This window comes from Myxocyprinus asiaticus, chromosome 4, assembly GCF_019703515.2.
Source record: "Myxocyprinus asiaticus isolate MX2 ecotype Aquarium Trade chromosome 4, UBuf_Myxa_2, whole genome shotgun sequence".
Classification (NCBI taxonomy): domain Eukaryota; kingdom Metazoa; phylum Chordata; class Actinopteri; order Cypriniformes; family Catostomidae; genus Myxocyprinus; species Myxocyprinus asiaticus.
Window position 1 is genome coordinate 59,852,502 of NC_059347.1, and position 20,970 is coordinate 59,873,471.

Below are 20,970 nucleotides of genomic sequence, written 5' to 3' on the forward strand. Positions count from 1 at the left end.
AATAATAATTTTGCATGTCATATTGTAGGATATGAAATTCTCCGTTATGATTGTGCATTTAGGAGGTTTTGAATGTATAAAACAACACTCACCTATCCTCCATAAGATCAGATAAATACTTAAAGTGTCAAAGTGCTGTAAAACAGCTAAGATTGTCTTTGGTGTTTGTTGTCAGTGCATTAAAACTGTCTCTTGGTTGCTGGGAAACCAAAGAAAGAGTTTAAACCAAATGGCATAGAGATAAGATAACGGCTAAAATTGCAGAATGAAAGCTGCCTTCCTCACAAACAATGTCTATATAACAAATATAGGCATAAACAATTTATGAATTTAATTAAAACAACTGATTGGTGAAAAATATTATGACTGTAATGCGCTTCATGAACACTAGAGGGCAGAATAAACTAACTCTAACTGTAATGCGCTGCATGAACACTAGATGGCAGAATAAACTAACTCTAACTGTAATGCGCTTCATGAACACTAGATGGCAGAATAAACTAACTCTAACTGTAATGCGCTGCATGAACACTAGATGGCGGAATAAACTAACTCTAACTGTAATGCGCTGCATGAACACTAGATGGCGTAATAAACTAACTCTAACTGTAATGCGCTTCATGAACACTAGATGGCGGAATAAACTAACTCTAACTGTAATGCGCTGCATGAACACTAGATGGCGGAATAAACTAACTCTAACTGTAATGCGCTGCATGAACACTAGATGGCGGAATAAACTAACTCTAACTGTAATTCGCTTCATGAACACTAGATGGCAGAATAAACTAACTCTAACTGTAATGCGCTGCATGAACACTAGATGGCGTAATAAACTAACTCTAACTGTAATGTGCTTCATGAACACTAGATGGCGGAATAAACTAACTCTAACTGTAATGCGCTGCAAGAACACAGGAAAGCGGTAAGAACACCAAAGAGGGATTGCACCCCAGAGGGCAACAGTGAAGAAGAAGATTGGAACATGTACAAGGTGAGAATTAAAAACTTCAAGCTGACCTGTTTCAGTTCGTCTTCTTGGCGGTCGTTCTGCTTTTAACGCAAGGGGTATTTTTACTTACGCGCTATTTAGTCTTAAATGCGCACTTACAATATTTTTATTTGAGCTAATGTCATTATAAAAATAAGAATTTGTTTTTGAGCTTTAAAAAGTGCATTTGAGGACAGGAAGTACAGGGACACTGCAGAAGATCTAAGACTAAACTATTATAATTGTTTAAATAAAGCTACGTATTATTATTATTTGCTATTTCAGGTTGTTATAATTCTATAAACTCGTCCTTACTGCCTAAAAACCCTATAAATATTTCAGGACAATCTTGAGTTCGCAGTGTGAGATCACTATAAACCCGGCAGATGTCAAACTCTTGTTTTACTCTATCGACTGGGACATTGTTGAAAGGTTGAAAGATGTTAAATGAAGGCTTACTGAAGCACTACTAGTAGTATAGAGTGGTTCAGTGATCTTATAAAAGTTTATATATATATATATATATATATATATCAGGCTTTTCAGAACTTCAAACAGTAGTCGACCTCTGACAGCAGTGAGATGTGGCGCATCAGCGCTCAGGTGCATTACCACATCTGGCCACTAGATGGAGACAAAATACCCTTAAATCCTCAAGAGAAACTAAATTAAAGGTACAGTTCACCCAAAATGAAAATTCTCTCATCATTTACTCACCCTCATGCCATCCCAGGTGTGACTGAGAAACAGATCAATATTTAAGTCCTTTTTTAATCTACACTTTCACCAGCCCTCTTACAGTATGCGCGTTCACGGGAGGACCGAGTTCTTCTGTTTTTTGCTGATTGGCATTCTTAGTGCAAATCGCTACCAACTGGGCAGGGAGGAGAAAGGAAAAAAGGAGGGATAAAAGAAAGGAAAATAATAAATAATCATATCCCAGCAGGTGGCGATATGCACAACGAATACAAATTGGCAAAAAATCAGAAGTAGAACTCTCATGAATGTGCATAGGAGGGCTATGTGAAAGTAGATTAATAGCAAAAAAGGACTTGAATATTGATCTGTTTCTCACCCACACCTTTCATATCACTTCTGAAGACATGGATTAAACCACTGGAGTCGTATGGATTACTTTTATGCTGCCTTTATGTGCTTTTTGAGCTTCAAAGTTTTGTTCACCATTCGCTTGCATTGTATGGACCTACAGAGCTGAAATATTCTTCTAAAAATCTTCATTTGTGTTCTGCAGAAGAAAGAAAGTCATACACATCTGTAATGGCATGAGGGTGAGTAAATAATGAGAACATTTAAATTTTGGGGTGAGCTATCCCTTTAACTCTCAGTTGTGCACATTATGAAAGCAGTGTTTAAAAAATAATTTACTTTTCTTGCAAAAGCAAATTTTGGTAAATAGTTGTAGGGAAATTAAGTGACTATGCAATTTGCTAATGTCAGAATACTAAAAATAGAAAATGGCACAAAATAAAAATTATTACATTAAACATCAGCGTAAGAGACTTTATACTAATTGCACAGTCTAAAATACAAATATATAAAAACTTAAAGGGTAAAAAAAAAAAAAAAATTTTTTAAAACTCCTCAGCTATTCCAGGTCCATTGCTAATAAAAAGCAAAAGCTACATTTGTATTATTCATGTTTTTAGGTATTTACCAAAGGCTGGAATCAAACCTTATTGACAGGTGAGTAAAAAAAGCACCAAGGCAACTTATAGCCTATATGTAAACTTGAAAATTGAAAGCAAAAGTAGAAAAGAAGTTCTGCAGAGATGTAAAAAATGAAAGAAGTTATAATGTTATAATAGTTATAATGAAGCAGTATGACCAGAAAGATATAAAAAGTAGGCCACTACGTAGTCTGAAACTCATAAAATGTAGTACAGCCCAATAACATGCATGTTAACATATCAGAGGCTGTATTGGAAAATTACATCCTTGTTAATGCAAAAACAACGGCAGAAGTGTGATTTACCAGCTTAACACATAGAACAAACTCTGGGCCTAATATTGAATTAGTGAAAGATGAATTTGCAGCAAAATGTCTTTGACATAAACAACAAACGATATGGAAAGCTTTTTCTCCTCATTTTTAATAGCTGATACAGTGCATCCGGAAAGTATTCACAGCGCTTCACTTTTTCCACATTTTGTTATGTTACAGCCTAATTCCAAAATGGATTTAATTATTACCTCAATTTTACAAACAATACCCCATAATGACAATGTAAAAGAAGTTTGTTTGAAATCTTTGCAAATGTATTAAAAATAAAAAGCGAAAAAAAATAAAAAAAATAAAACCACATGTACATAAGTATTCACAGCCTTTGCTCAATACTTTGAAGCATATTTGGCACCAATTACAGCCTCAAGTCTTTTTGAGTATGATGGTACAAGCTTGGCACACCTATTTTTGGGCAGTTTCTCACATTCTTCTTTGCAGGACCTCTCAAGCTCCACCAGGTTGGATGGGGAGCGTCGGTGCACAGCCATTTTCAGATCTCTCCAGAGATGTTCAATCGGGTTCAAGTCTGGGCTCTGGCTGGGCCACTCAAGGACATTCACAGAGTTGTCCCGGAGCCACTCCTTTGTTATCTTGGCTGTGTGCTTAGGGTCGTTGTCCTGTTGGAAGATGAACCTTCGCCCCAGTCTGAGGTCCAGACGCTCTGGAGCAGGTTTTCATCAAGGATGTCTCTGTACATTGCTGAATTCATCTTTACCTCAATCCTGACTAGTCTCCCAGTTCCTGCCACTGAAAAACATCCCCACAGCATGATGCTGCCACCACCATGCTTCACTGTAGGGATGGTATTGGCCAGGTGATGAGCGGTGCCTGGTTTCCTCCAGACATGACGCTTGCCATTCAGGCCAAAGAGTTCAATCTTTGTTTCTCATGGTCCGAGAGTCCTTCAGGTGCCTTTTGGCAAACTCCAGGCGGGCTGTCATGTACTTTTTACTGAGGAGTGGCTTCCGTCTGGCCGCTCTACCATACAGGCCTGATTGGTGGAGTGCTGCAGAGATGGTTGTTCTTCTGGAAGGTTCTCCTCTCTCCACAGAGAAACACTGGAGCTCTGTCAGAGTGACCTTCGGGTTCTTGGTCACCTCCCTGACTAAGGCCCTTCTCCCCCGATCACTCAGTTTGGCCAGGTGGCCAGCTCTAGGAAGAGTCCTTGTGGTTCCAAACTTCTTCCATTTATGGATGATGGGGGCTGTTGTGCTCATTGGGACCTTCAATGCTGCAGAAATGTTTCTGTACCCTTCCCCAGATCTGTGCCTCGATACAATCCTGTCTCGGAGGTCTACAGACAATTCCTTGGACTTCATGGCTTGGTTTGTGCTCTGACATGCACTGTTAACTGTGGGACCTTATATAGACAGGTGTGTGCCTTTCCAAATCATGTCCAATCAACTGAATTTACCACAGGTGGACTCCAATCAAGTTGTAGAAACACCTCAAGGATGATCAGTGGAAACAGGATGCACCTGAGCTCAATTTTGAGTGTCATGGCAAAGGCTGTGAATACTTATGTACATGCATTTTTTTCGTTTTTTATTTTAAATAAATTTGCAAATATTTCAAACAAACTTCTTTCACGTTGTCATTATGGGGTATTGTTTGTAGAATTTTGAGGAAAATAATGAATTTAATCCATTTTGGAATAAGGCTGTAACATAACAAAATGTGGAAAAAGTGAAGCGCTGTGAATACTTTCCGGATGCACTGTGAGCCTATTCATTTTCTATCCTAACTGTGCACAACTATATGGTTAGTTGCATTTTATTATTTGCATTTAGCATTGTTTTTTCCAATCAGAACAGACCTATGAGACATGTTTGGGTCGCGGCCCACCAGTTGAGTCAAAACAAAATTATGTAACTTGTTTGTGTGTCTTCATCCCTTGTCCTAAACATTAGCCATATGTAGAAAAAAATTATTTGACCGACAGTTTCTGTTACTGATCAAGTCCCTTATAGTAACATTTTAAAGAATGTCCTCTTAATGTCCTCTTAAAAACAACTACAGGTGCATCTCAATAAATTAGAATGTCGTGGAAAAGTTCATTTATTTCAGTAATTCAACTCAAATTGTGAAACTCGTGTATTAAATAAATTCAATGCACACAGACTGAAGTAGTTTAAGTCTTTGGTTCTTTTAATTGTGATGATTTTGGCTCACAAATAACAAAAACCCACCAATTCACTATCTCAAAAAATTAGAATACATCATAAGACCAATAAAAAAAACATTTTTAGTGAATTGTTGGCCTTCTGGAAAGTATGTTCATTTACTGTATATGTACTCAATACTTGGTAGGGGCTCCTTTTGCTTTAATTACTGCCTCAATTCGGCGTGGCATGGAGGTGATCAGTTTGTGGCACTGCTGAGGTGGTATGGAAGCCCAGGTTTCTTTGACAGTGGCCTTCAGCTCATCTGCATTTTTTGGTCTCTTGTTTCTCATTTTCCTCTTGACAATACCCCATAGATTCTCTATGGGGTTCAGGTCTGGTGAGTTTGCTGGCCAGTCAAGCACACCAACACCATGGTCATTTAACCAACTTTTGGTGCTTTTGGCAGTGTGGGCAGGTGCCAAATCCTGCTGGAAAATGAAATCAGCATCTTTAAAAAGCTGGTCAGCAGAAGGAAGCCTGAAGTGCTCCAAAATGTCTTGGTAAACGGGTGCAGTGACTTTGGTTTTCAAAAAACACAATGGACCAACACCAGCAGATGACATTGCACCCCAAATCATCACAGACTGTGGGAACTTAACACTGGACTTCAAGCAACTTGGGCTATGAGCTTCTCCACCCTTCCTCCAGACTCTAGGACCTTGGTTTCCAAATGAAATACAAAACTTGCTCTCATCTGAAAACAGGACTTTGGACCACTGGGCAACAGTCCAGTTCTTCTCCTTAGCCCAGGTAAGATGCCTCTGACATTGTCTGTGGTTCAGGAGTGGCTTAACAAGAGGAATACGACAACTGTAGCTAAATTCCTTGACATGTCTGTGTGTGGTTGATGCCTTGACCCCAGCCTCAGTCCATTCCTTGTGAAGTTCACCCAAATTCTTGAATCGATTTTACTTGACAATCCTCATAAGGCTGCGGTTCTCTCGGTTGGTTTTGCATCTTTTTCTTCCACACTTTTTCCTTCCACTCAACTTTCTGTTAACATGCTTGGATACAGCACTCTGTGAACAGCCAGCTTCTTTGGCAATGAATGTTTGTGGCTTACCCTCCTTGTGAAGGGTGTCAATGATTGTCTTCTGGACAACTGTCAGATCAGCAGTCTTCCCCATGATTGTGTAGCCTAGTGAACCAAACTGAGAGACCATTTTGAAGGCTCAGGAAACCTTTGCAGGTGTTTTGAGTTGATTAGCTGATTGGCATGTCACCATATTCTAATTTTTTGAGATAGTGAATTGGTGGGTTTTTGTTAAATGTGAGCCAAAATCATCACAATTAAAAGAAGCAAAGACTTAAACTACTTCAGTCTGTGTGCATTGAATTTATTTAATATACGAGTTTCACAATTTGAGTTGAATTACTGAAATAAATGAACTTTTCCACGACATTCTAATTTATTGAGATGCACCTGTATGTGGGCAATTTGAGTGTGTGTGTGTGTATGTGTGTGTCCTTACTGAACGTTATTCTTGCTTAAATAAGAAACATAAAGCATGTGTTGACAGTGACCACAAAACTGCCGTTGATGAAGTCGTTGTGAAGTTCTAGGATGTTGTATGCTACATCTAAGGGGCGTTTTGGGTCAGTACATTTCGTCTGACCGGTTTATTCATGCACTCTGTTTCCATGATGACGGCGCTGCGGATGTGCCGATAGGTTGGAGGGGTAGCAGGAGTCTTAAGCACTCTGGGATTGTTCTCGGCCTCTGTTCTGGCCGCCAGCGCTGATGAGAAAGCCAGCACAACTCTGAGTGTAGACGAGGTAATGTGGACCTTCTCACAGCCTTGCAGGAGAATCTCAATATCAAAACCAAGAAAAAAGGAAATTATTGCTTTGCATGGAGAAAATGAAGCCTGTTTTCAGGACCAATACGATTTTATGCATTGTGACATTTTAATTTCTGCCCCCCAGTTGACATTTAAAAAATATTTTAGCCTGTTTTTAAGATTTACTCATTCAAAGTTCATAACAAAGTTCTATCAGATTGAGTTGTGTAATCTTTAACAAAACAAAATCAATAAACTTGAATAATTTAAAGTTTTATGTAATTTTGTGAAAGAATACATAATTCAATTTGATGGAATTTTGTTATGAAATTGAAATGCATAAATCTTAAAAATAGGTTAAAAAATGTTTGAGCGCAAAAAAAATGTACTCTCATCACCATAGTGCGACAAAATCTCATTACTGTAATGCAGAAAATGTAATGCTACATTATTTAAATTACAAAATGTTTATGCATCATGGTAGTATTTGTTGTTCCGCCTTTAAATTATCCTTAAATTGTTGATTTTGGGGTGAAATCTGAACATTTGAATGAGATTCATCCTTACGGTTAAACAGAGTGTTAATTATCTGTCCTTACATTAGTAGTGAAAACTGAGTTTTAACAGTCAAGAATATCTCATTTTATGTTAAGATCATTCTTACAATAAGTTGTTTTTCATACTGATAGAACGTTGCTTTTGCAGCTCTCTCTCTACACGACACCGCAGCAGAAGTGCCAGTATGTGGAGCCTGAGAGTGGGCAGGTGGAAGAGGGCATGGCCACATTGCGAAGACTGGCAGAGCCTTATGCCACCTGGTGCCAGGTAAAGATTTGCAGCAAGTTTATCATACTCAAGCGTGATTAAGTATGATGGTTTTGTGTACTAATGAACTTTTAACAAGCTTGACTGATTTGGTGGGGTAGTCTCTGTTCTGAATCTTTAAAGAAAACTTGGTTTATGTTTGTTTTTGGGGACTCCTCTGGCATACTGGGGTCATGACATACTCTTTTTTTTTTTTTTTTTTTTTATAACTTGTATTATATTCCATGAGGTCTACTTATAATACAAGTTAAACAGCAAGCTCCACAACATTATAAAACTGAATTTCAGGGTTTACACATAACGTACACCCAGTGCATTGCATCCAGATACATTAAGCACAGTGGCACCTTAACTATAAAACAGTCAAGACATTTGAAATATTTGTGAATGAAACTGTTTACTGACGGTTTTGCTTCGGGTCCAATAGAGTTTTTATCTGCCCCATCTTTAATAATGCTCATTCAATAACAGTTCCTTTGCAAAGATTGACTCTGGTTCACAGGCAATCCACGCTGATCTGAGGCAAAAAAAAAAACACATAAAATCTTCGCTATAATGTTCTGAAAACGCAAACATAATACAATCCGTGGTGATGTTGGGTGCTTCAACCGGCTTCAACAGGTCAAAGCAGAGATGCTGGTCTTCATCTCACATCTTCCGTGTTTGTTTACACACACAATGGCATGTGTTTCTCCCAGTCAGTGGCAGCAGCAGAATGAGATGCATTTTTAATCGCCAGAATCGCATCAAAACAATCAAAGACATCCATCTAGTGCATGTTTACAAAAGACCAACAATTATAAATAGCACAGACGGGTGCAAAAAAAGTCCAGGATGATTTCAAAGCATTATGAAACAGCACAGCTGCTTTAACTTGACACTCAAGGACATTCACAGTGTTGTTCCAAAGCCACTCTTGTGTTGTCTTGGCTGTGTGTTAAGGGTCATTGTCCTGTTGGAATGTGAACATTTGGCCCAGTCCTGAGCGCTCTGGAGCAGGTTTTCATTAAGGATATCTCTGTATTTCGCTGCATTCAGCTTTCCTTCAACCCTGACCAGTCCCCCAGTCCCTGCCGCGGAAAAACACCCCCACAGCAGGATGCTACCACCACCATGCTTCACCGTTGGGATGGTATTGCGCAGGTGATGAGCGGTGCCTGATTTCCTCCAGACATGATGCTTGAAATTGAGGCCAAACAGTTCAATCATCATTTCATCAGACCAGAGAATCATGTTTCTCACAGTCTGAGAGTCCTTTAGGTGCTTTTTTATGTGTCTTACTGAGGAGAGGCTTCCGTCTGGCCACTCTGTCATAAATCCCAGATCGGTGGAGTGTTGCAGTGATGGTTGTCCTTCTGCAAGTTTCTCCCATCTCCACACATGATCTCTGCAGCTCAACCAGAGTGACCATCGGGTTCTTGATTCCCTCTCATACCAAGCCCCTTCTCCCCCAATGGCTCAGTTTGGCTGGGCGGCCAGCTCTAGGAAGAGTCCTGGTTGTTCCAAACGTCTTCCATTTAAGAATTAGGGAGGCCACTGTGCTCTTGGGAAACTTCAATGCAGCTGAAATTTATTCGTAGCCTTCCCCAGATCTGTGTCTCGACACAATTCTGTCTCTGAGCTCTGCAGGCAGTTTCTTTGACCTCATGGCTTGGTTCTTGCTCTGATATGCATTTTCAGCTATAAGACCTTATATAGACAGGTGTGTGTCTTTCCAAATCATGTCCAATCAATTGCATTTGCCACAGGTGGACTCCATCAAAGTGTAGAAACATCTCAAAGATGATCCAGAGGAATGGGATGCACCTGAGCTAAATTTCAAGTGTCATAGCAAAGGGTCTGAATACTTATGTCAATGTGATACTTCAGTTTTTTCTTTTTAATAAATTTGCAAAGTTATCAAAAATCGTGTTTTTGCTTTGTCATTATGGGGTTTGAAGTGCAGATTGATGTGAGAAAAAAAATAATTGAAAGCATTTTAGCATAAGGCTGAATACTTTCTGAATGCACTGTATATATAAATAATAACTTTGTCTAAGTAAATGTTTCACTTTAGATCAAGGAGTCAAATTGTCTTTATTTTAAGATGATAGCAATTCATAGTAAAAATGTAGTAAAATCAATACTAATTTAGTCATAATCACTGTGTTAATATAGTTCAATAAATTGTAAATACAACCTAATAAGCGCAAAACAAACCAGTTATGTTAAACTTTGACTTTCAAGACTGGATTTTAGCAATTTATTAGTAAGAACGAATGACTATGCTAATGTTTTGAAAACATCTTGAATACCACCTAATAAATGCACACAAAAAATTTTTACTTGAAAGGTTAGTACATTGAACTTTCTAATGTACAAAGATACTGTAAATTTTCAAAAAACAATGAAATTCACAAGGAAAGACTAATGTGTGTATATATATATATATATATATATATATATATATATATATATATATATATATATATAATGTGTAGTTGTAGTGCTTTCAATATAGCAAAGGGTGAATATAATTTACAAATCACTCCTTTTTGTTTTTATTAGCATTTATCATACTGTCCCAACTTTTTTGGAATTGGGGTTGTATCATGATATTATGTTTTGTCTGGAATTAAAGCGGAGTGTTCTGTAAAGTCAAACTCTAAAATGGAGATAGGCAGAACGCTACAGTGTATTTTGTTGTAGTGCAATCTGTTTCCAGTTTTGTGCTGCTTTCAGCTGGATTGTGCAATATGTTAGTTTGTGTAGTGTTTTTATGAGGAGTACTGCTTTAAGTGGTGTGGATCTCTCCAAAAAGACCTGTGATGGTACAATGTATAAAAACAACGAATTAGAAAATGTCTCTCATGAAATGTCATATTGATATTGAGCATGCCTCAGTCAATATGCCCTCCTAATAATCCCCATCCACTAATTGGCTGTATCACTCTACTCTCTCCTCTCCACCAATAGCTGGTGTGGGGTGAGCGTACTGGCACACTATGGGTGCCGTCGCATCATCCAGGTAAATGCTGCACACTGGTGGTGGTTGAGGAGAGTCCCCTGTTCACTGTGTAAAGCGCTTTGAGTGTGGCGTCGAAAAAGCTCTATATAAATGCAACATTCATTCATTCATGCCATTAATGTTGCCCTGTGTCCTCACTGTTCCATGAACATACACAACACAAGAGGATGCAGGGCACACTGACCCGCAGTTAAAAGCAGAACATCTTATAAAAATATTAAAAAACAGAAGCTTGAGTGAAGAGACAGCACTTTATAAGTATTGAAACATTTTTGGTCACATTGAAACAGCTGAAACAGCTTTGGTCACATTGACACCAGACAAACAGTGTCAGAAATTAAGTTTTTTAATGAGGGTGTTTTTTTGACAGTGTGCCATCCATTTGTTTTTGTCCAGTCAAATACTTTAATGGAACCATGTTATTGAAATAAATTCACAATATGAACAATTATAGCTGTTCCCTACAAAATTAAAACAACAAATGCAAAAGCATCTGTCAATAATGTACAATATATCAAAACACATTGAACACTGTGCTAAACTACATTTGAAATTAATTGACCAGTCTCTGTGTTAGATCAGGGGTATTAACATAGGGGTGCTAGGGGGTCCACAAACAATTTTAGAGAAAAAACAGTGTAAAAATGTTGACATTACTGAATATATGACATTACCACTTAAATCTGAAATCATTCGATAAATCATGATTATTTTATTGTATTGATTGCCATAGTAAGAAATAAAAACAGAAAATAAATCAGCAGATAATTTCTTATATTATGAAACAAATATTTATAAGAAATAAGGGTTTTCATTCAGTATTATCTGTAAAGCTGCTTTAACACAATATTTATAGTTTTACTGTATATTTTTACAATTTTATTTATATTACCTTTTTCACAATAAATGTAAATATTTAAAATAAATATGATTTATATATATATATATATATTCATATTCATGTTCAGTGTATTCAGAGCTTATTTTAAGTTTTTTCTTTAAATCACTTTATATTATCTACACATTCAAAACACGTCTCTGAAAGAATGAAAACAGATATCTCTAGGTCACTACGGTGTCTGCAGAGGCATGCATCCCATATAAAAATAATGTAATGGAATTTATCAAATGTTAGAAAAAACAATTGGAGGAATGCACTATATCTCTACATTTTAAATGTCTGAGGAATTTTTTGCCCTATATCTCTGTGATTATCTCTATCATGGATTATGGGTTTATTACCGTTGATAAAGATTTGTTCAGGAAGCACTTTTATAAATCATCAAAATCGTAATGAGCTAATCTACATTATAAACCTACAGTATAAAGTCCACTAATAAACCTTTGGACTGTGTAGAGGTTAAAATGGTTTGTTCACCTAAAAAATTACAGTTCAGTCATCATTAACTCAACCTCATGTCTTCTCAAAAGACATTTGTGTGACTTCTGTTGAACACAAAAGGAGACATTTAGCATGATATTCACTCTGTTCCACACAATAAAAGCATACAGGTTTTACATGACTTCAGAAGGCTTGGAATAGAGTGCACGAGTCATATGTACTTCCTTTATGGTATTTTATGCCCTTTTTGGAGCTTGACAGCCCCTACTCACTGTCTGCTTTCATTGTATGGAAAGAGCAGCGTTAACATTCTGCTAAACATCTCCTTTTGTGTTCCACAGGAGAAAGAAAATCAAACGGGTCTGGAACGACATGCATTTTTGGGTGAACTCTCCCTTTACAGGAATGAAACTTTCTGCTTTGGTTACGAGAAATGAAAGCTGTCCAGTTTTTTTCTTTCATCGAGTGCACACCAGCTCTTTTATTGTTTGCTTTTTTTCCTTTTTTTTTTCATATGAAGCCCAAAAAGCATGGGTTAGGGTGAAAGTTACATTGTAAAGACTAAAGAGTAACATTCTTTCTTTGTGCTGACATTGCAACCCAGGGTGTATATGGAGTGGTGAAACCTAAGGTTGACAGTTCTGTGCAGTTTGGGCAAAGTAAGCAAACACTTACACACACACAGAGAGACACAAAGAAAGCATGCACTGAATGGTTGTTTCCTATGTGACATTACTCAATAACATGGCTTAAATATAGTGACTTTCTTGCTCCGTGATTTAGACAGTTACGCCTACCTGAAGAACCCTCCACCTGAGTTTTACCCAAGAACCGGAGTCATTGGCTTTGCTGGGATCCTCGGCCTTTTCCTTGGACGAGGTATTGAACGCTTTAGAAGAGATAGTTAACCCAAAAATGAATATTCTGTCATCATTTACTCACCTTCATGTTGTGGTTTAGAACAATAAACCACATTATGATGACAGAATTAAACATTTTTTTGAATGAACTATCCCTTTAATGGCATCGTTTTTTAGCACTGTGGTATGCATTTATATTATCAGAGTGACTATTTGTACCCAGGTCCAAATATCACTGGCCAACAGTGTGACATCGGGGAAATCAACTTACCAATGGCTTACTTATAGTTGTCTACCCACATTCAGCTGGGATTGGAGAAAAAAGTTGCATAGAAAAATATTTAACTGCTATGCATTTTCCATTTCCCTTTTGGATTTGTAACTAATAGCACCTAATAAACAAGCAAAAAATAAATAGATTCTACAGCAAATAGTTTTCCTAAAACTATTATGTCCACATATTTGGACAGCGGGACTAAGTTGTGAAATATTCATGGAGTTAGAATTTCATAAATGATATACATTTATGTATTTATTATACATTTATTATATACATTTTCACTTTAAATGGAGTTAGGATGAAAATAAGGTGCATTTCAAACTGTTCTGAGAACAGTGCAGACAGACAGCACACTGGAAGTTAAGTCATTCACTAAATAGGGAGCAAGGGTGCATCCTATAGCTTTACTATACAGCCAAGTGCATTTACTCCTAAAATCAGGACAAAAGTTCAGTTTCAGGCTGCAGATGATTTTTGGACCACTCAACATGTTTGGCAGTCATGGGACAATGATAATCAGTACATAGATTCAGAATTTTTCATGAAAAATTTTAATTTAACATAGCTGGCAGTGATTGGATGATGCTGGACGTTACTTTGAATCAGAATTATTTATGCTAATTTCTGATGTAATGTCTGTAACGTCTCAAAAACATGAATAATCAACACTCCTGGAAACATAATAAACTATTTGCAATATATAAATAAATAAATCTGACTTTCTATGGCTTGGTATTATTTAAAATTTCATAACTTTGTCCCGCTGTCCACATATGTGGACTTACATTTTTAGGAAAACTATTTGGTCTAAAAAAAAAAAAAATTTTTTTTATTTATTTTTTTTGCATGTTTCATAGGGGCTTCTAGTTACAAATCAAAAAGGGGAATGGAAATTGTACACAGCAGTCACGCTCGGGTCTCAGGAGGATAATGGATGCTGACTAGATACTTTTGATAAATGGATCAATGACGTGATGCTCATTTTTTGTCCAGATCTATTAGGTTATTCAAAAATCCATTAAAAATGCAATTCAAACAAACAATTACTTGAATAAACCTCTGTTATGATGAACATGTTTCCAATAACTAAGTTCAATGTAATTTTGATAATTTTTTCTGGGGTTTTCTGGTGAAACTATCCGGAGAATCTTATTTCAAGCTTAAATCCTTGAAAGAAATGTTGGGATAATGTTTTATTAAAAAAAAAAAAATATATATATATATATATATATATATATTAGTTTTTAAATATTATAACTATTTTAAAAACTTTTGTTTACCAAATTAAATTCAGGGGGTGTAATCAACATGCAGGTAGCTATAAAAAAAAATGGGTAACACTTAATTTTACTGTACTGTTTTACATTTACATACTATATAATTACAACAATTATAGTAATTACTAGGTACTAACCCTAAACCTAACCCCAACCCTAACCTTAACCCATATTAAATACATGTAGTTACCTAATGTTACTCATTACTTTCATGGGTAAGTACACTGAAAGTACACATACTGAAAAATAAAGTGCAACCAAAAAATCAATAAAAACAGAGAGGACCCTTTAGACTATCAAGACTGTTAAGTAAAAAAATAAAATAAAAAAATACAGATATTTTGACATTTGTATGGAAAAGCACATTTTGTTCAGGTTAAATATAGTAATCATAAGAAAACCTATTGATAATCGTGACTCAAAAATATTTTTTACCTTGAAATATATATTTGACATTTTTTTTACAATTAATGATTGTGTACACTCATGTGCAAGGAAAGTATTTTAATACATTTTACTTGATGGTTGCACCACATGTCATTTTTAAAGTCATTAAATACTTTTTTTTCGTAGAAAATTCTATAAATTTTTTCAAAAATTCTGAAACCAACATGGAAACTAAAATCGTTTTTTAAACTAGATTTTCAAAAGATATTAAATTTTTATCACTTCGGACAACCTTATTTATGATGACCTAAATGTGGGGTGAAAATAGTAAGCTTATACATCACTATTTACCATGTGATGCAAATAGTATATTTTTAACAATGTGGGGCAAATAGCATCTGCCTTCTATTAATGCTTCATGTAATTCACATTATGCTGCATGAAATCTGACAGTGACACGTTATTATTACAAATGCTTGAATTTTGTGAATTTTAAGGGGTTTTTGGCCATTTCTGTAGGTTCTAGGATGAAGAGACTGATCTACCCAACCACACTAATGGCTGTTGGTGCTTCTATGTACTATCCACAAGAGGCTGTAACCATCGCAAAGGTAGGTGTGTGTAGGTGTTCACTCGAGTTCCTGTATGGCTTGTATTTTTACTGGCTGTAGGACTGTTCGATGTTATCATGTCAAACCCCTTCACTCCTGCTGAGACAGGTCTGAAAACGAGCAGAGGAAAATGGTGAGGTGGGTTACGATGTGCAAGTTTCCACCACATCAGCTCAGTTTAAAAACAGCAGATGAAACTCATTCCTAACAGCCCTCAAGGCCAGAAACTCAACCTCTCATGAACACGGCATTATTATCAGACATTTGTCTGTTTTGACTGTACCCAATATGGACTTTGCAGGGGAAAGTGCTCTCTCACTGTGATACGTGTCCTGCTGACTGAAACTCTGTCAACACACATCATCACAAAAACAAGCAGTTTTAGACTAGAGTCTCTGAAAGGCAGTTTCAATGCTGTATGTCCCCGTCCTGTTAGATATACTGATGGACATGTCCTGTAAAGCGAGAAGAGGTCTCTGATTATAAAGTAAAACGACCCATAATTGGCAGGTCCTAGAATTAGGCTGTTGTCACACTTAGTTTGGTTGCTTGGTCCAAACGTGAGTATAATTCTGCTCTCCAAAGGCAAATGACTTGGTCACTGCTGCTTTGAGAAATGCAAAACTATGATAAGTGTGACTGGGAGCATGCAAAGATCCTAGAGGTCATTCCTATGTTCCCAGGGTCCTATGTTCCCCAGATTTATATGGCATCTATACGGGTCCATGTTGGATGTTCGGCGGTGGATGTTGGATGTTCGGGGGGGGGTGCAACTGGCTCCCCTGCTGGATGTACCGCCATCATCTGCTCGGGTACCACCAGGACTACCATTGCCCCAAGTTTGAGGCCGATCCGACCTCGCTCGGCCAAGTTATACATCTATACGTGTCCGTGTTGGACGTTCGGCCGTGGGGGGGGGGCACGTCCGCGGTTCCCCTGCCGGATGTACTACCATCATCCACTCGGGTACCACCAGGACTACCATCGACCCGAGTTTGGGGCTGATCCGACCTCGTTTGGTTGAGTTATGCATCAATACGTGTCCATGTTGGACCCTTTTTCATGTGTTCAATATGTACCATATAAATCTGGGGAACATAGGACCCTGGGAACATAGATACGCTCCCAGATCCTAATGATCAGTCATCAATAGGAAGATAGTATGCATTTAATACAGATTGCTTTCATAGCAATTTTATCCTCAGAACACCTTTTCAAGCTTCTGAGGAAAAAATTGATTTACACCAACCAAACAAACCGAAATAAAATGGACTAGGGTTCGCACCAAAAGCTGTAGTGTGAGAGCACACTTAAGGGGTGTTTACACATACAGCAACAAAGCAACTGGAAGTCACTCATTTTCATTAAGAGTCTGTGATTTCCAGCAACATCTTTGGCAATGCAGTGTAGGCATATTCTCCAATGCAACAAAGTTGAGAAATTTTACATTTATGCGAATAAGTAGCAAAGCGTCGAGTCTCCTGCAAGATACTGTAGTCATTGGGAGTGTAGTCAAGATGTTTATGTGACCGATGTGGATCTATATGATTTGTCTCAGCCCACATAAAATGATATACAGTGGCATGCAAAGGTTTGGGCACCCCTGATCAAAATTTCTGTTGCTGTGAATAGCTAAGCGAGCAAAAGATGGCCTGATTTCCAAAAGGCTTAATGTTAAAGATGACACATTTCTTTAATATTTTAAGCAATTTTACTTTTTTATATTCATCTATTACTAAAAAAGGAAAATGGCCCGAAGCAAAAGTTTGGGCACCCTGCATGGTTAGTACTTAGTAACACCCCCTGGCAAGTATCCCAGCTTGTAAAAGCTTTTTTGTAGCCAGCTAAGTGTCTTTCAATTTTTGTTTGGGGGATTTTCGCCCATTTTTCCTTGTAAAAGGCTTCTAGTTCTGTGAGATTCTTGGGCCGTCTTGCATGCACTGCTCTTTTGAGGTCTATCCACAGATTTTCGATGATGTTTAGGTCGGGGGACTGTGAGGGCCATGGCAAAACCTTCAGCTTGCGCCTCTTGAGGTAGTCCATTGTGGATTTTGAGGTGTGCTTAGGATCGTTATACTGTAGTAGAAGCAATCCTCTTTTCATCTTCAGCTTTTTTACAGATGGTGTGATGTTTGCTTCCAGAATTTGCTGGTATTTAATTGAATCCATTCTTTCCTCTACGAGTGAAATGTTCCCCTGTGCCACTGGCATCAACGCAAGCCCAAAGCATGATCGATCCACCCCCGTGCTTAACAGTTGGAGAGGTGTTCTTTTCATGAAATTCTGCACCCTTTTTTCTCCAAACATACCTTTGCTCATTGCAGCCAAAAAGTTATATTTTAACGTCATCAGTCTGCAGGACTTGTTTCCAACATGCATCAGGCTTGTTTAGATGTTCATTTGCAAACTTCTGACGCTGAATTTTGTGGTGAGGACGCAGGAAAGGTTTTCTTCTCATGACTCTTCCATGAAGGTCATATCTGTGCAGGTGTCGCTGCACAGTAGAACAGTGCACCACTACTCCAGAGTCTGCTAAATCTTCCTTAAGGTCTCCTGCAGTCAAACAGGGTTTTTGATTTGCCTTTCTAGCAATCTTACGAGGAGTTCTCTCTGAAAGTTTTCTTGGTCTTCCAGACCTCAACTTGAACTCCACCATTCCTGTTAACTGCCATTTCTTAATTATATTACGAACTGAGGAAACGGCTACCTGAAAACGCTTTGCTATCTTCTTATAGCCTTCTCCTGCTTTGTGGGCATCAATTATTTTAATTTTCTGAGTGCTAGGCAGCTGCTTATAGGAGCCCATGGCTGCAGATTGTTGGGACAAGATTTGAGTCAGAGTGTGTATAAAGTTTTGAAATTTGCATCACCTGGCCTTTCCAAACGATGATTGTAAACAAGCCATAACCCTAACAAGCTAATTAAGGTCTGAGACCTTGGTAAAAGTTATCTGAGAGCTCAAATCTCTTGGGGTGCCCAAACTTTTGCATGGTGCTCCTTTCCTTTTTTTCACTCTAAAATTGTACAAAATAAAAAATAATACACTAATACTGCTTAAAATGTTGAAAAGAATGTTTCATCTTTAAATTTATGCCTTTTGGAGATCAGTTCATCTTCTACTTACTTAACTATTCACAGCAACAGAAATTTTGACCAGGGGTGCCCAAACTTTTGCATGCCACTGTAATTAAAATATCGAAATTCTCTGCATTATAAGTACGTTCATCTTGTTCTTGATATCACTTTCTGGACCAAAATGTGAATTTTTAATGGCAGGACAAACTGATTTCTTGTCGACGTAGAATCATAATTTTTTGGCCAAACATCCCATTTGTGATTGGACTGTCAAAAGCTATGGTAATAGAATGTAATGGTCTGGTTCTGGAAGTAAAAATCCCATTAATTTGATCCATACGCGATTTGATTTTAAATGATATTGTGAGCTTTGATGGTGTCTGCTTCTGTTGAAGCCATTCGTTTGTGTTATTTCAACATCATTGTTTAAAAATCGTTTTTAATAGTTGAATTCCTGGTGAAGAACTACACTACCCCTGATCCTTAAGAGAAAGACCCTCCAATCACAGCCAACAAAGCGCACCAAAAGAGCTCTGCAGTGACCGCCCACTCCCACGACGCACTGTAAATGATGGAATCGAGTCGTCTCCCTACACTCGCAAACTACTTCTATATTTGCAAATATTTTATTATTTAGCATTTCAATTCAAATGTGTTGTTTTTATACTTATAGTCAACAACTTTAAATAAATAGTTTTATATTTTTTGCCATTTTTAATTCCCTTACGTCATTGGCAGTGTTTCATGGGATTGTAGTTCGTGCTCTCATTAAAGATGTTAAGTGCACATCTTGCACATCTTGTCGCGTCGTCTTGTGCAGCCCTTCAATAATGTTACGACAATCGGCAGGAGGAACATCCCACTATGACCAACAGCTTCTAGATGACTTCCAGTAATTAAATCATCAGACTTAGATGACATTTTCTAATCTTTCCACCCCACAGAAAACAGGAGACGGCATTTACGACTGGACACTTAAGGCTTATGTTGCCGTGGAGAATCTTATCAAAGACAAACCCACCTCGAAGACGGTTCAACAGAAGGTCAGTTTGTCTCATCCTGACCCAAACATTCTCTTATGCACAGAAAAACATTACAGATGGTATTTTGTTCAGGAACACCCTCAACTTTCATTTTGTTTGCTGTTTTAATAGACTGATCAAGCAGAGAAGAGTTCCAGTGGAGAGACCAAAGCTTAGGTACAAAACAACAAACATGTTATAAAAAGCACGGAATTACAACACAGGTGCACACGATGAATAAACAAGATTTATCTTCTCATAACAAGCCCATTTGTCCCACTCATGAATCAATGCATTATTGCATCTTCATATAGTGGCCCCAAAAAAGTCTTTTTACACTTAAAGGGATAGGTCACTCAAAAATGTTTTTAGAGGAATATCTCAGCTCTGTTGATCCATTCAATGCAAGTGAATTGTGGCCAGAACTTTGAAGCTCCAAAAGAACATAAAGACAGCATAAAAGTAACCCATTATACTCCAGTGGTTAAAGCCATGTGTTCAGAAGCAATATGATAGGTGTGGTTGAGAAACAGGTCAATATTTAAGTCCTTTTTTTACTATAAATTCTCCTTCCTGACCAGTAGGTGGCGATTTGTATTCTTCATGCATATCGCCAATAAACAAAAGAAGAATGTGAAAGTGGAGATTTATAGTAAAAAAATTACTTAAATATTGATCTGTTCCTTACCCACACCTATCATGTCACTTCTGAAGACATGGATTAAACCACTATCTACACTATCTTTTGCTTTGTTGTTTGTTTATAGGTACATTACCTCTCAGGTCATTGCTATGACAATGTGTGTTGTCGTTGGGCAAATACAGGATCTCTGCCCTTAAATCAACCTTCACGAACTGCTTTTGCACTAGTTACTTACTCTTTCATCTGTCAATCATCAGAGAGGGGTTAGTGGTCTGGAAAGTTTTGAACTTGAAAAAGGAACTACTGCGATTACATTGAAAATGCACTTGTATACCAAAATAAATATTATATTCCATGTGATCTTTTGATTTTTGACTGCGATTATTAAAAAATATATAGTGTTCAGGGTTGTGTGTTAATGTCAGTGCTGATTTTGAGTCTGAAACTATCTGAACTTCCTTTCACTGGCATGTTTAAAAAATGCAACTACGGTAGTCTGAACTAGAGATTCACCACTTGATTCAAAACATCCTCAAGTGGTTGAGACATTTCCTGTAGGATGACGTCATTGTGTGTCTTACTCGCCTTTTTTTTCTTCCATTTAAAAATAACCAATTTAAAGGTGAACAGTGTCATTTTTTGATGTTAAAATACTTTCTCCTATCCCAGTTAAACATGCTG

General features: G+C 37.5%; 1 protein-coding gene across 3 annotated transcripts; it reads left to right on the forward strand.

The window, feature by feature from the left end:
- The first annotated feature begins 919 nt into the window (after positions 1–919).
- apooa (apolipoprotein O, a) lies at positions 920–20,644 on the forward strand. Of its 3 annotated transcripts, XM_051696431.1 has the most exons (10): positions 944–994; positions 2,244–2,280; positions 6,851–6,955; positions 7,666–7,785; positions 12,739–12,793; positions 12,918–13,013; positions 15,458–15,549; positions 19,569–19,667; positions 19,779–19,823; positions 20,414–20,644. In XM_051696431.1, exons 2-9 carry the CDS (start codon positions 2,275–2,277, stop codon positions 19,821–19,823), a joined length of 618 nt encoding a protein of 205 aa, XP_051552391.1. In that variant the 5' UTR covers positions 944–994; positions 2,244–2,274; the 3' UTR covers positions 20,414–20,644. The 3 variants fall into 3 exon arrangements, with proteins under 3 accessions (XP_051552390.1, XP_051552389.1, XP_051552391.1); XM_051696429.1 differs by lacking the exon at positions 2,244–2,280 and having other exon boundaries at positions 921–994; XM_051696430.1 differs by lacking the exons at positions 2,244–2,280; positions 20,414–20,644 and having other exon boundaries at positions 920–994; positions 19,779–19,911.
- The last annotated feature ends 326 nt before the right edge of the window (positions 20,645–20,970 follow it).